At 35.3% G+C, this 14,325-nt stretch overlaps 1 protein-coding gene across 6 annotated transcripts in view; it reads left to right on the top strand.

The window, feature by feature from the left end:
* The window catches only part of IBTK (inhibitor of Bruton tyrosine kinase), a 128,871-nt gene that overhangs the window by 9,158 nt on the left and 105,388 nt on the right, over positions 1-14,325 (top strand). For 5 of the 6 annotated variants that reach the window (XM_034990792.1, XM_034990791.1, XM_034990788.1 and 2 more), the window contains 3 exons: positions 528-1,235; positions 7,629-7,725; positions 8,881-9,005. In XM_034990792.1, coding sequence (XP_034846683.1) covers positions 915-1,235; positions 7,629-7,725; positions 8,881-9,005 — 543 coding nt within the window. In that variant the 5' untranslated portion in view covers positions 528-914. Of the gene's footprint in view, positions 1-527; positions 1,236-1,921; positions 2,690-7,628; positions 7,726-8,880; positions 9,006-14,325 lie in introns of those variants that run through there. The other variant, XM_034990793.1, reaches the window with a different exon arrangement.

The following is a 14,325-nucleotide window of genomic DNA, read 5'->3' as shown; positions in this document are numbered from 1 at the left end:
TTATCATCTCCTCCTATGGTCCTATGGTGAAGGACTTTCCAGGCACAGAGAACATTATCACAGTGCCTGGCTCTTAGTAAAAACTGAATGATGAGAGGGTTGGTTTTTGTGGTGGTGGTGATGAAATGATTTTAGGGGGTAAAGGTTTGAGATGGGATTGCTATAAAGATGGTAGACTTAAGTGTGCTTATATCTTGTGGGGACATAGCTAGTAGAGTGTAAAAATACAAGAGAGAAGGAATGAAGCTTTTGGAAAGAAAGAGGTGGACTCCAGAGTACAGATACAGAGGTTAACTTTAAGCAGAATGGAAAAAAGGAGGTGAAGATGATTAGTATAGTTCTAGGATACTGTGGATGTGAAGGTGAAAAGTTGACATACTTTTATTTATCTTTTTGAAATAGGAATTAGGAGAACTTTATTTATTTTTAGGGGCACTTAAATATAGAGGTAGTTGTAAAGCACTTGAGGAGAACAAGAGGTAGATTTTGTATTTTTTACTTTCTCTTTCTTTCCCTTTTTTTTATAGGTCACCCTTGCAATTATGGATATTTAAAAGGATCAGACAGTGTGGAGGGGGAGTTCCCCTCCTCACTCCCCCTTGGTGCTTGACTCCAGGAATAATTTATAAACTGTGGAAAGTTTTTTGTTTTTTTTTTTAATAGAGAACTTGCATTTGATATAAACTTTATAGAACTATTTATAATTTTTTGATTTATGTGCCAAAATAAATTGTACAAAGATATATAGTTTTATACTCTTGCCATTGAGGATTTAAATTATAATCCTAAACAGGTCATTTATTCTCTATAAATCTTTATGAATAGCACCTTTTGTCCTGGCTTTTTTATTTTTAAAAATTAATCTTAACTGACTACTCTGAAGAACTAAACTAAGCAGTATAAAAACAATTAGGATGAATTCTTCCATCCCTGACTGCACATCAAAGTGTCGATCCCTGAAGCATGCTTTGGATGTCCTTTCTGTGGTAACAAAGGGGAATGAAAACCAGATTAAGGCCTTTCTCTCCAGTTATTGTTACAATGCTGCAACTATCAAAGATCCTTTTGGCAGAAATGCCCTCCACCTTGTTTCCTCCTGTGGAAAGAAAGGAGTGTTAGATTGGCTTATTGAGAAAGGAGTGGATCTACTGGTGAAAGACAAGGAATCAGGATGGACAGCTTTGCACAGAAGCATTTTTTATGGACATATTGATTGTGTTTGGTCTCTATTGAAGGTAAGTGTCATTTGTTTATTTAAAACTATTTGTTCTGGCATATGCTTTTCTTAGTCTTTTTCAGACACCCCATTTATTTTCCAAAGATTTGAGTTTGTTCTTAATCAGTTGTTTGATATCTTTTACTATTGTAACTGACTCGTCTTTAGAATTCAAATCCATATATATTTTAATTTAGACTTGTTATGATGTAGAATTTTAAACATATACCAAAGTTTACAATACATAATGGACTGTTGGCTAATTATGTGTTATATATATCCTCACTGCCTTTGTTTATCTCACACTATTTTGAAGTAAATCCCACACATTTTATCATTTAATCCGTATAACCTTTTAGTATTCTTAAGAAAAATGGTTTACTTTTCTTTAACTTTTATTAGCTACTTTAAAAGGGCACTAGTTATTGAAATACAACATTTAAGGACTGTTTTGGATAGTATGCTTATTTCTTGTTTGGCTAGGATAAAGTGTTTATAGTTGTAAAAATAGTAATTAGAATCAGTTTAATTTATTTGAAATTTCCCATCAAGTAGATTCAATCTAGGTTTGTTGTACTGTATAGTCAAATAATGAAATGTTTTGAGATATACCCCAATGTCATTTCACTAATGAATGCACATTAAAAACTCAGAATCAGAAGTCATGAGTTTTAAATTGAATTTTTTTTTTTTTTTTTTGTACAGGCATTTTATCATGTTTGTAGAGGACACAGAAAAGAACAAAACACTTCCTGTCCTCAAGGAACTTATGGTCACATTAGGGAGCTTATCTTCAGTGTCTTCATCTATTTTTGAGTTTAAAAAAGTTTACTAATAGTACTGTTAATTCCTCTTACATCTAAAACATTTGATTTAGATGGTTTAATTCTTTACTGTAATCTATTTTATACAGAAAGTTAGGTTGGTAAGAGTTAAAGCATCTTATCAGCTCTACTCTTACCCTTTCCCACATCTAAAACCTCAGCTTTTTTCCAGTTTCTGCTAGAAATTTGGATGACTCCAGTCCTATAAAGCTGGAGAGCATCCTTGGATTTTCTGTTGTCATAGGAGTTGACATTCAGGTGTCAGGATTTGGGGCTTCAGTTTGAAATAGGATCTGATCTGAATTTTGGACCTTCCCTCCCTTTGGGGTTTCATTTCTCTTTAGAAATCCTCATTCTTTCCTCCTTGGATAAGAGAAGCCAGGAAATTTGTGCCTTCAGCCACCTTGCGCTTGACTTGACTGTCTTTTATTATCATCGGAGCCCTATTGATCAATGATAGATATCTAACAGTGGATGCATTGCACTGATAAAATTTTCCCACAAAAACCTTTTCCTATCCATTTAGTATTCATGTCTCAACATGGTATATCCTTTTTTCTTTTGACCTTTCAACATCATTTAATTGGAAGAGCTGCAGTGATTGGAGTGTGCATGTCAGTTCCACTTCTGGACAACTGTAGCATATAAGGTATTATGACAACTATAGCCCTTAAGGTATTATGGTTGGCAGAGAGAGACCATACACAAATATACATTTTATTTTTATTTTTTAAAGATTTTATTTATTTATTTGATAGAGAGAGACAGCGAGAGAGGGAACACAAGCACGGGGACTGGGAGAGGGGGAAGCAGGCTTCCCACAGAGCGGGGAGCCTGATGTGGGGCTTGATCCCAGGACCCTGGCATCATGACCCGAGCTGAAGGCAGACGCTTAATGACTGAGCCACCCAGGCGCCCCACAAATACACATTTTAAATAAATTGCATTTGATAACAACTTTATAGCTATAAGACTTTTTAATTGCCAAAACAAATTGTACAATAAATATACACCCGCACTGTCAGTTCCTGATTGCCAAAGATAAAAAAAAACAAAAAACAAAAAAACAAAAACACAAAACCTCAGCAGAAACTACTTGTCTACCAAAAGCTGGAGGAGAGACAGCCTATCTTATGCATATCTTCTTTGGCTCCTTGGTTCCATGACAAGATGAGTGGCTGGCAAAGACTGTTTATGCTTGTAGTGTCCTGCTGTTTGTTATTGCTATGCCGTTGTTTTTTCATACTGGTGGTTTACTTACTATTCTGGAAAAACTTGCTTTAATTTTCTTCATTTATAAATAGAACTAACTTAATCATAAGATTGCATGGATTAAATGCTAACCTATTTGTAAAGTATTTGGAACAATTTTTTTTTTTTTTGAGTGCCTGATGTGTGCCAAGCACTAATCTAGGTCCTAGGGATATGTAATGGACACGACAGACAGAATCCTCTTTTTTTGTTTGAGTTTTTATTTTAGTAGAAGGAGATAGACTGAAACCAAATAATTAAATAAACAAATAGGACAATAAATGTTGGTGTATTAGACTTCTTATTTCATAGAAACAGAAGCTAACTAAGGTTCCCCAAGCAAAAGCTATTTTATTAGAGGGATATCAGATACCTCACAGAATAGAACGAGTCATGAATAAGAGTAATACAATTAATTGTCAAATCATGAATAAGATAAATCTCCTCAAACTAAAATAGAAGAGTTATAAACTAAGTAGAACTGATCTGAAGTATCTCCCACCTCCCTGCCCCAGGATAATTAGATAGCCGGACCAGTTTATTAAAACTATTCCTAGTTTATAATGTTAAAACCATGTCATTTGAATATAAGAGAATGCTTATTTTTTTGTTTTCTCTAGTTATGAGGGCATCTAGCCAGTGTATCCAACAGTATTATCAAAGCTTTGAAGAATAGGCTTGAAAGAAGGAGAGTAGAATACATCCCGTCTTACCCCACTAGAAATTATTGTCTCAAGATAGTCTTTTTTAAAAAATTTTTTTATGATGTTAATCACCATACATTACATCATTAGTTTTTGATGTAGTGTTCATGATTCATTGTTTGCGTATAACACCCAGTGCTCCATTCAGTACGTGCCCTCTTTAATACCCATCACCAGGCTAACCCATCCCCCCACCGCCCACCCCTCTAGAACCCTCAGTTTGATGAACCACAAGAGACTGTGGACTCTGAGAATCAAGATAGTCTTTTGATTCTGACTTTTTTGGCAGTATACGGGCAGCAATAGTGAGAGAGCCATATTAAACTCATTCAATTTAGCTCATAACCAGTTTGGAAAAATTAGTGTATCAGATACTTCTCTTGAACCACTTCATATAATTTTGGCCTCATCTCTTATTCTAGCCAGTTGTGTACAGGCTTCTAGCAGCTTTGTATAGGTATAAATCTGCAGCTTGTTTCTAGCATCTACTGCTTGCCTCTTTTATGTCCCAAAGCTTGGCATTCATGCATGACCAGCCAAAAGTACAGGAGAGTTAAATCCCTTTTAGAGCAACTCTTTGCTAATGAAGAATGGGAACTGGGGGTAAACCTTTACCCTTTTTATTCCTCAACTGGAGAATTACTCTGTGATATATTGTATAAGGTTCCCAGAATTTCCTGGCAGGATCGTGCACAAGCCTTAGCAATGGCCTACTTGATAACACATCCTTGTATTGGTTTTTCCTCCTTTTATTTACTCTTCTGGTCCTCACTTTCTAGGATCTCTTCCCAAGGAAATTACCTGCATGCCAGTCTTTATCTTACGCTTTGCTTTGGAGGAAGATAGTCAAAGCAAACAAAAACAGTTCTCTGTATTTGCAGACAGACCTATCCAGTAGTGTTATTAGTGGTTTGTAGTGGAATAGCTGTGTCTAAAGTGCATCTGCTCCTTGTTGTGGAGCATTTTCATGAAATGCTCAGGTTTATAAGCCTGGTAATACTTAGATGCTATTTAACAAGGTAATGACTTTACTATTTTGGGGATATGTAAAGAGTTGATCTTTAAATAAATAGGATAGACTACACACTGGTCCTGCAACCTTAGACTTTAAGATGAGTATATTAGAAAATGTCAGAGTCTACCATATATCTAGGGAGCTCTAATGGCCAAACAAATGTAGTCTTACGCAGTTGGGGCTACTTAGGATGATGCAAATGTATGTGGTCTTACTTAATAGGGTCCAGTTGGTAAAGTTTAGGAAAATTTATAATTTATAAAAAATAAAAAAATTATAAAAAATTTATAAAACTGGCAAAATAAACTCTCTAGGGATCTCGGTTTCTGGGATCCCATTTGTCACCTTCATAGCTTGGAGCACTTTGTCCTGGAATCTGCCTTCATTTCTCTTAAAAGGTTAAACTCCTGGCTTCTCACATGGATTTATTATATCTAATTTTTTTAAAGTATTAGGTAACATATGATTTTAAATTTATCAAAATCTTAGATCACTTTTTTTTTTTTTTTTTTTTTTTTTACTGGTTAGCTCGTTTGAGTATTTTTTGCTCATTGACAATTCTTGTGAAATCAAGTATTATAACCATCTGGAACATAATGAACTTAGAATTGGTTTTAGTTTGTTAGGAATCCATTGTTACAAGGTAAGAGGAGATTCTTCTTTCCTAAGTAACCTAAAACAGAAGATTCCAACATGTCACACAGTTTAATAACTTCATAGTTCTCTGCCTGTAACTACCCAAGTGAACTGTGTACAGACAGGCAGTGATGACTTGCACAGATTAAAATAGAGGTAAGTCTAATTATTGAATGTCATATTAAACTATCAGCAAATACAAGAAGTTATTCTTTTTTTTAATTTAATTTTATTATGTTATGTTAATCACCATACATTACATCATTAGTTTTTGATGTAGTGTTCCATGATTCATTGTTTGCATATAACACCCAGTGCTCCATGCAGAACATGCCCTCTTTAATACCATCACCAGGCTAACCCATTCCCCCACCCCCCTCCCCTCTAGAACCCTCAGTTTGTTTCTTAGAGTCCATAGTCTCTCATGGTTCGTCTCCCCATCCGATTTCCCTCCTTCATTTTTCCCTTCCTACTATCTTCATTTTTTTTTTTTTAAAGCATATAATGTATTATTTGTTTCAGAGGTACAAGTCTGTGATTCATCAGTCTTACACAATTCATAGTGCTCATCATAGCACATACCCTCCTCACTGTCACTCAGCCACCCCATCCCTCCCACCCCCCCACCATTCCGGCAACCCTCAGTTTGTCTCCTGAGATTAAGAATTCCTCATATTAGTGAGATCATATGATACATTTCTTTCTCTGATTGACTTATTTCACTTAGCATAATACCCTCTAGTTCCATCCACCCGTTGCAAATGGCAAGATTTCACTTTTTTTGATGGCTGCATAATATTCCATCGTATATATTATACCACATCTTCTTTATCCATTCATCTGTTGATGGACATCTTGGCTCTTTCCATACTTTGGCTATAGTGGACACTTCTGCTATAAACGTTGGGGTGCATGTACCCCTTTGGATCACTACATTTGTATCTTTGGGGTAAATACCCAGTAGTGCAATTGCTGGGTCGTAGGGTAGTTCTATTTTCAACTTTTTGAGGAACCGCCATACTGTTTTCCAGAGTGGCTGCACCAGCTTGCATTCTCACCAACAGTGTAGGAGGGTTCCCCTTTCTCCGCATCCTGCCAACATCTGTTGTTTCCTGACTTGTTAATTTTAGCCATTCTGACTGGTGTGAGGTACCAAAAGTTATTCTTGAAAAGGAGAACGTTTTATATTTAAAAACTGTAGTTAAGTAATAACAATATGAATTGAACATTGCTCTCTGTCCCTCCTGCCCCCCTTCCATTATATTTTAAAAGATAGAAAAGTATGGTGATAGGGATAGGGTGTCTAACTGCCTTAAATAAGTGGGACAGAAAATATTCTGTTTCATGTTTGATTTTGAACTGTGAAGATAGATTACTTTAAATTCATCCCTAAAACACATACACACACATTCTCAGGTTTTTTAAGGATACTATTATTTATATATGATTTATAAGAAGCCATAACTAAACAGTGCTATAAAAAATTTAAGTACAAAGATGAAAACTTATATCACACAAATAGAAATAAAGAACTATAATTGTCTTTAATGTAAATACTGGATATAACAAAGTTCAAGGCAAGAAGAGATGGGCCCTACGTGATCACATTATATTTATAAATACTAAATTCTAATATAAGTACTGCTGTGCCATTACCTTGAAGTTCTTATAGCCCTTAACTGAACTAGACATGGAGCATGGCTTTTTAAATATGTAAAGTGTAGTGCATGCACAGGCACAGACAGACCCAGAGCTAGGTCCTTCTAGGCAGCCAGACTTGCCTTACCATAGAAAATTTTCACATCTAGTTCATTTTGATTTTAAATGTTACTTACTTTATTTCCTCAGGTTTTCTGGTTCTTATTTTAAGAATTAGATATTTGATTTTTCTTAATTCTCTTGTGTGTGTGGAAAAAAATGTGGTGGGCATAGGAGGTAACTTAAAGACTTTTTTCGTATTTTTTTTTTTTTTTTTTTTTTAGCATGGTGTTAGTCTGTATATTCAAGACAAAGAAGGCTTGTCAGCTTTGGATCTTGTAATGAAGGATAGACCAACTCATGTAGTATTCAAAACTACTGGTAAGAAAATTCCATAAATATATTCCATTAAAGTACAGCTTAGAAAATTTTAATGAAACTTTGTTCTTATTAAAATACCTGAGAAAATTGATTTGTGTGTGGATATCTGCAAAGAACTTTTACCTTGGTGTGTGTTACCTGATAATTTTGGGTTTTTATTCAGAACACTGGTTTATTTTGCATTTTCATTTTCAATCTATACTATGTAAGAGTAAAAACACACCCTAAGTGGGAAGACAGAACTGTAACTACTATAAAGTAATTAATGTGTGTCCAGAAATTAACATCAATACTTGAGGTAGAGGGGGAAAGGAAGTGATTCTTCTACCCTCACATCCTTCTGATCTTACTTATTTCTCTAATTTGTTTGCCTTTGAACTTGGAAAATGGAAATTGGTGGAAAAGGAGAAGAGTTTTAAATGGGGCCACTCTATAATTTGCATTTAAGTAGTGAGCAAGCTAAGTAAGGACACATTTTTCATTTTTATTTCTACTTTGGATACTGTATTGCAAGTTATAGTTATAATTCCATTCAGGGAATTTATATGCCTTCCAAAATAAAAATGAAGACTTAGATCATAACTTAGCTGTGATTAAGTTTTATCCCACTTTAAAATAGTTATTACCCTGATCACGAGTGTGATTTTTGCGTCTATCAGGAGCAAACTGTTGAAGTTAATGTTTCTGTAGGAACAGTAACTAATATCACATTTGTTTCATCTAGAACCCTTATATGTATGTATATAATATATAAATAATATTACTACATATATTATGTATCTCTTAGTAACATTCTGTATTTAAATAACTATAATTATTGTTTTCATGGAAACTAAGTGGATATGGCAGGTGGTATTTTACTCATTTGGCAGTTAAACTAGCTGCTAACGAAACAAGAAACAAGTGTTAGATTCCTAACATTGAGATAGCCCTGTGCTGATTTGGATTTTCTGGTTTCTGTTCCTAGAATTAGATAATATGTTAATAGTTTCATAATGTAAAAGATAATGTTGATATCATCTTTCTAAATATGCTGGTTAAATTAGTTCCTGTAAAGAGTCTGTGTTTGAGGTAAACTGATTAGTATATATATAATTGAATTCAACTGATATTTGTTTTAAAATATAAAAGTATAAAAATTAATTTACATTTTAGATCCTACAGATGTCTACACTTGGGGAGATAATACGAATTTCACCCTGGGTCATGGAAGCCAGAATAGCAAACATCATCCAGAGTTGGTGGATCTGTTCTCCCGGAGTGGGATTTATATCAAGCAGGTATTTTGAAGTACAGTCTGAGTACTTTTAGAGATTAAAAAGAACTTTTGTGTTTGATAGTTTATCTTTTCATGTGGATTATGTTAACTTTGTTGAAGGGATAATAACACTTAGAAATCAACAGAACTTCACGAATTCTGTATTAGATTTTGTGTTAGCTTTAATCATATTTACATTGTGTTAAATACCATAAAACTATGAGATGTTTGTGCAAGCAGTGTTAGAAATTAGAAAGCCCTATAGAGATACTACTTTTAAAGGTAGAGCTCGTATACATTTTCTAGCATTTGTTTTCATTTCACAAAAATTAGAGTTCTTCATATTGTTTCTCAAGTGAATTTGTTGTTGAAACTCAGTGTTACTAGTTTTAGGTGAGCGAACCTGAGTTCTTAAATATAAGTAATTATAAAATTCTAGTTGGTACAATTGAAAAGTTTTGGTCTTTGGTCTTAGTTCATTATGTTGGATGATGTCTTCCACTTCCATAGATTTTGCTACTGTTGACATACTCATCTTTTTCCATAATGCAGTGTGTGTGCGTGTGTGTGTGTGTGTTCATCTGAGCTTAACTAGGTCCTTAGAGTCCTTAAAATGCTCTTCCACCCATTAGCAGCCACTAACGATTGATCACAGTTGGGGCACTTACTTAGAAAAGATTCCTGTTTTCCTTCTCTGAGTTAATCCATGATCTAGTCAACTTTCATGAGCTGAGCTTTTTCAGGAGCAAGGATTTTTAAACAAAAGTGAAAGAATAAATGGTAGCATTGGTAAACAAGAGACGTATTATACCTTCTGGTCCTCAGATATATGTGCGGTAGAGGAAATGAGCATTTTCATCCTTGGTTAGGATGAAATAGTACACTTATGGAGAAAGCTACACTTAAGGCAAGGAAGTGAGAATATTTTGTGAACAGATTAAGGGTATAAGGAATTTTATTTACCACAGAGTGAGGGTTGAAGCAAGCACTGTGGATAGGTTAGGAAAGAAAACTGTAAATAACATTTGGAAAAGAGAAGGCAAGTTTTATGGGAATATTTACTGAGCACCAGTTATATAGAGAGCCCCATTAGTCACTGAAATGGGCTGATTCTATACTGCTATGCAGCAGAAATTATTAATCTCAGCATAATATATTCCAGAGAATTAAGATGAAAAGGCATAATCACTTATCTCCTTAAAAAATTGAGGTTTTAAGGTTGTAACACTTAAACTCTGCTATTGGTTGTTGAATATAAGTCAAATTATAGAATGGCATTCTAATATTGAATATAAAATTGAACAAAATGTATTATTTCTGGCTTCAAAAAATGATTTTTCCTTTACAGATTCTAAGTTTGTATTACAAATATGAATACAATTTTGGGTTTTATTTTTAGGTATTTGTGGTATAGTTAAGTGAGATAATGACTTTTTATATTACTTATGATAAGTATATGTAGTCACAGAACTTACCAAGTAGTTAAAGGATATGTGTAAGTAGAGCTTGTAATTCAGCTTCTAATTTTGTTTTCCATAAGAACTTGTCTTTCTGGAAAATAATTCTGAGATTTCTTTATTTTGTAATCATTTTTTATATTCAAAGTTAGAAATATTTATAGATGACATAAGAAATGTAAATGTACCTTTTTTTAAAAGTAAGAAAAGAGGATTTTTAAATAGTATTAAGATAAAATTAATATACTGAATATTAGATGCTTTGAAAAATAGCAGTGTGGTGTAGAGGTTAAGTATGTACGTACATGCAAACAGGCATACTTTGATTTATTGCACTTCCCTTTATTGGACTTCATAGACACTGTATTTATTACAAATTGAAGGTTTATGTCAGTCCTGCACTGAGTAGGTATTTCATTGCCATTTTTCCAATAGGATTTCCTTACTTTGTAACTCTGTAATTCTCTCAATATTTCAAACTTTTTCATTAGTATTATATAGTTGACCCTTGAAGAAAATGGGGTTTGGGGCACTTGACCCCTCCATGCAGTCAAAAATCCTTGCATAACTTCTGACTCTCCAAAAAATTAACTACTGTTGACTGGAAGTCTTACTGAGAACATAGTCAATTAGCACATACTTATGTGCATTATACACTGTATTCTTAGAATAAGGTAAACCAGAGAAAAGAAAATGTTATTAAGAAAGTTATAGAGAAAAGAGAATACATTTAAAGTATTATACTGTATTTACTGGAAAAAATCTGCATATAAGTGGATGCGCACTAAAGTTCAAACACGTGTTTTTCAGGAGTTAACTGTATTTCTTCTGGTGATCTGTGATCAGTGATCTTTGATATTACTATTGTAATTGTTTTTGGGTACCACAAACTACATCCAATATGAACTTAACTGATAAATGTGTGTGTTCTCACTGCTCCACTGGCCATTGTTCCCCTATCTCTCTACCTCTTCTTGGGCCTCCTTAATTCCTTGAGACACAAATTATTGAAATTAGGCCTGTTAAGAACTCTGAAATGGCCTCTAAGTGTTTAAGTGAAAGGAAGAGTTGAATGCCTCCTCATTTTAAATTAAAAGCTAAAAATGATTAAGCCTAGTGAGAAAGGCAGAGATAGGCCAAACACTAGGTCTTTTGAACCAAAGAGTTAGCTAAGTTGTAAATTCAAAGGAAAAGTTCTTGAAGGAAATGAAAGTGCTACTCCAATGAACACACAAATGGTAAGAAGGTGAAACAGCCTTATTACTGGTATAGAGAAAGTCTTAGCGGTCTGGATAGAAGATCCAACCAGCCACAACATTCCCTTCAGCCAAAACGTAATCCAGAGCCAGGCCCTAACTCTCTTCGATTCCATGAAGGCTGAGAGAGGTGAGGAAGTTACAGAAGAAAAGTTTGACGCTAGCAGAGGTTGGTTGGCTCATGGAGTTTAAGGGAAGAAGCGGTCTCTGGAACATCAACGTGAAGGTGAAGCAACAGGTGCTGATGTGGAAGCTGCAGCAAGTTATCCCAAAGATCTAGCTAAGATCATTAATGTAGGCAGCTACACTAAACAAGATTTTCAATGTAGACAAACAGCTTTCTATTGGGAGAAGTCAGTGAGTGGCTTCACAGCTTCAAAGGACAGGCTGACTGTCTTGTTAGGGCTTAATGCAGTTGGTAACTTGAAGCTGAAGCCAGTGTTCATTCACTTAACCAAACTAAAAATCCTAGGGTTCTTAAGAATAATGCTAAATCTCCTCTGCCTGTGCTCTAAAACTAGAACAACACCTGGATGACAGCACATCTGTTTACTGCATGGTTTACTGAATATATGTTTTAAGCCCACTGTTGAGACCTAGTGCTCAGAAAAATTGATTCTTTCAAAATGTTACTGCTCATTGATAATGCACCTGGTCACCCAAGAGCTTTGATAGACAGGTACAATGAAATTCATGTTATTTTCATGCCTGCTAACACATTTATTTTGTGGGCCATGGATCAAGGAGTCATTTTAACTTTCAAGTCTTATTATTTAAGAAATACATTTCATATGGCTATAGTTGTCATAGGTAGTGATTCCTCTTATGGATCTGGGCAAAATAAATTGAAAATCTTCTGGAAGGGATTCACCATTCCAGATGCCATGAACATTCATGATTCATGGAAAGAGGTCAAAATAGCAACATTAACAGGAGTTTAGAAGAAGTCGATTCCAGAGGAGCAAGATGGCAGAGGAGTAGGAGACCTAAATTTCATCTGGTCCCAGGAATTCAGCTAGATAGGGATCAAACCATGCTAAACACCTATGAACTCAACAGGAGATCGAAGAAAAGAATAGCGGCAACTCTCTGAACAGAAAAGCGACCACTTTCTGGAAGCAGGGACCCAACAAGCGGCAGATCAGGGGAGACTCCCCTTCCTGCCCCAGGAGGAGGGGCGTGGGAGCGCACCACAGGAATCTGCTGCGTTTGGAGACCATACAGGGTCGTGAGCCAGAGATAGAAATGCTCGGTCACAGACCTGGTGAGCATGGAGTGCGGCCGGAGACTGGGGAGACGGGAGTGATTGCTTTTCTCTGGGGGGCGCACTGAGGAGTAGGGCCCCGAGTTCTTGGCTCCTCCAGGGTGGAGATTGGGAGGCCGCCATTTTCACTCTCGTCTTCCAAAGCTGTACGGAAAGCTTGTAGGGAACAAAAGCTCCCGAGAGCAAACCCGAGCAGATTACTTAGCCCGCCCCGACAAGGGTGGGGCAATTCTGCCTCCGGCAAAGACATTTGAGAACCAGTGCAACAGGCCTCTCCCCCAGAAGATCAGCAGGAATAGCCAGCCAAGACCAAGTTTACCGATCAATGAGAACTGCAGAACTCCAGCACTAGGGGAATACTGCACATAGAATTCATGGCTTTTTCCCATGATCCTTTAGTCCTTCAAAGATAATTTTTAAAATTTTCTTTTTCTTTTTTTTTTTTGAATTTTTCTTTTACCCTTTTTCAGCCAACATCTTATCCCTTTTTTAAAAAATCTTTTTTATTTTCCATTTCTAGAGTCATATTTTATCCCTTCATAGTAGTTAACTTTATTTTTGGTATATATATATATATAAGTTATTCTCTCTTTAAAATTTTGGGATACAGTTTCTTCCAACAGACCAAAATATACCCTAAATCTCTAGTGTATGGCTTTGTTCTAGTCTCCTGCCTGATCACATTCCCTTCCTTTTTTTTCTTAAATCCACTTCTTTATTTTTTCAACCAACTTATCTATTCCTTTTGTAAAGTCTTTTATAATTTTCATCTTTACAGTCATATTCCATCCCTTCATCATATTTACCCTTATTTTTGTACATATATAAGTTTTCTTTCTTTAAAATTTTGGGAGGCACTTTCTTCTAACAGACCAAAATATGCCCAAAATCTAGTGTGTGGCACTGATCTATGCACCAGCCTGATCATATTTGATCATATTCTTTTGTTTGTTTTTTTTTTTAACTTTTTCTTTTTCTTTTTTCTTTCTTTCCTCCCCCCTGGATTCAGGTCTCTTCTGATTTGTTTAGTGTATATTTTTCGGGGGCCGTTGTTACCGTGCTAATATTATGTTCTTTCATTCATCTATTCTCCTCTGGACAAAATGACAAGATGGGAAAAATCACCTCAAAAAAAAGAATGAGGCAGTACCGACTGCCAGGGACCTAATCAATATGGACATTAGTAAGATGTCGGAACTAGAGTTCAGAATGACAATTTTAAAGATACTAGATGGGCTTGAAAAAAGCATGGAAGATATTAGAGAAACCTTTGCTGGAGAAATAAAAGAACTAATCTAACCAAGCTGAAATCAAAAAGGCTACTAAGGAGGTGCAATAAAAAATGGAGGCTCCAACTGCTAGGAT

The sequence above is a fragment of the Mirounga leonina genome, unplaced genomic scaffold, assembly GCF_011800145.1.
Source record: "Mirounga leonina isolate KUSES-001 unplaced genomic scaffold, KU_Mleo_1.0 Mir_53, whole genome shotgun sequence".
NCBI lineage: Eukaryota > Metazoa > Chordata > Mammalia > Carnivora > Phocidae > Mirounga > Mirounga leonina.
Note: the sequence above shows the minus strand (reverse complement) of the source record. Positions and strands in the feature narration are given on the sequence as shown.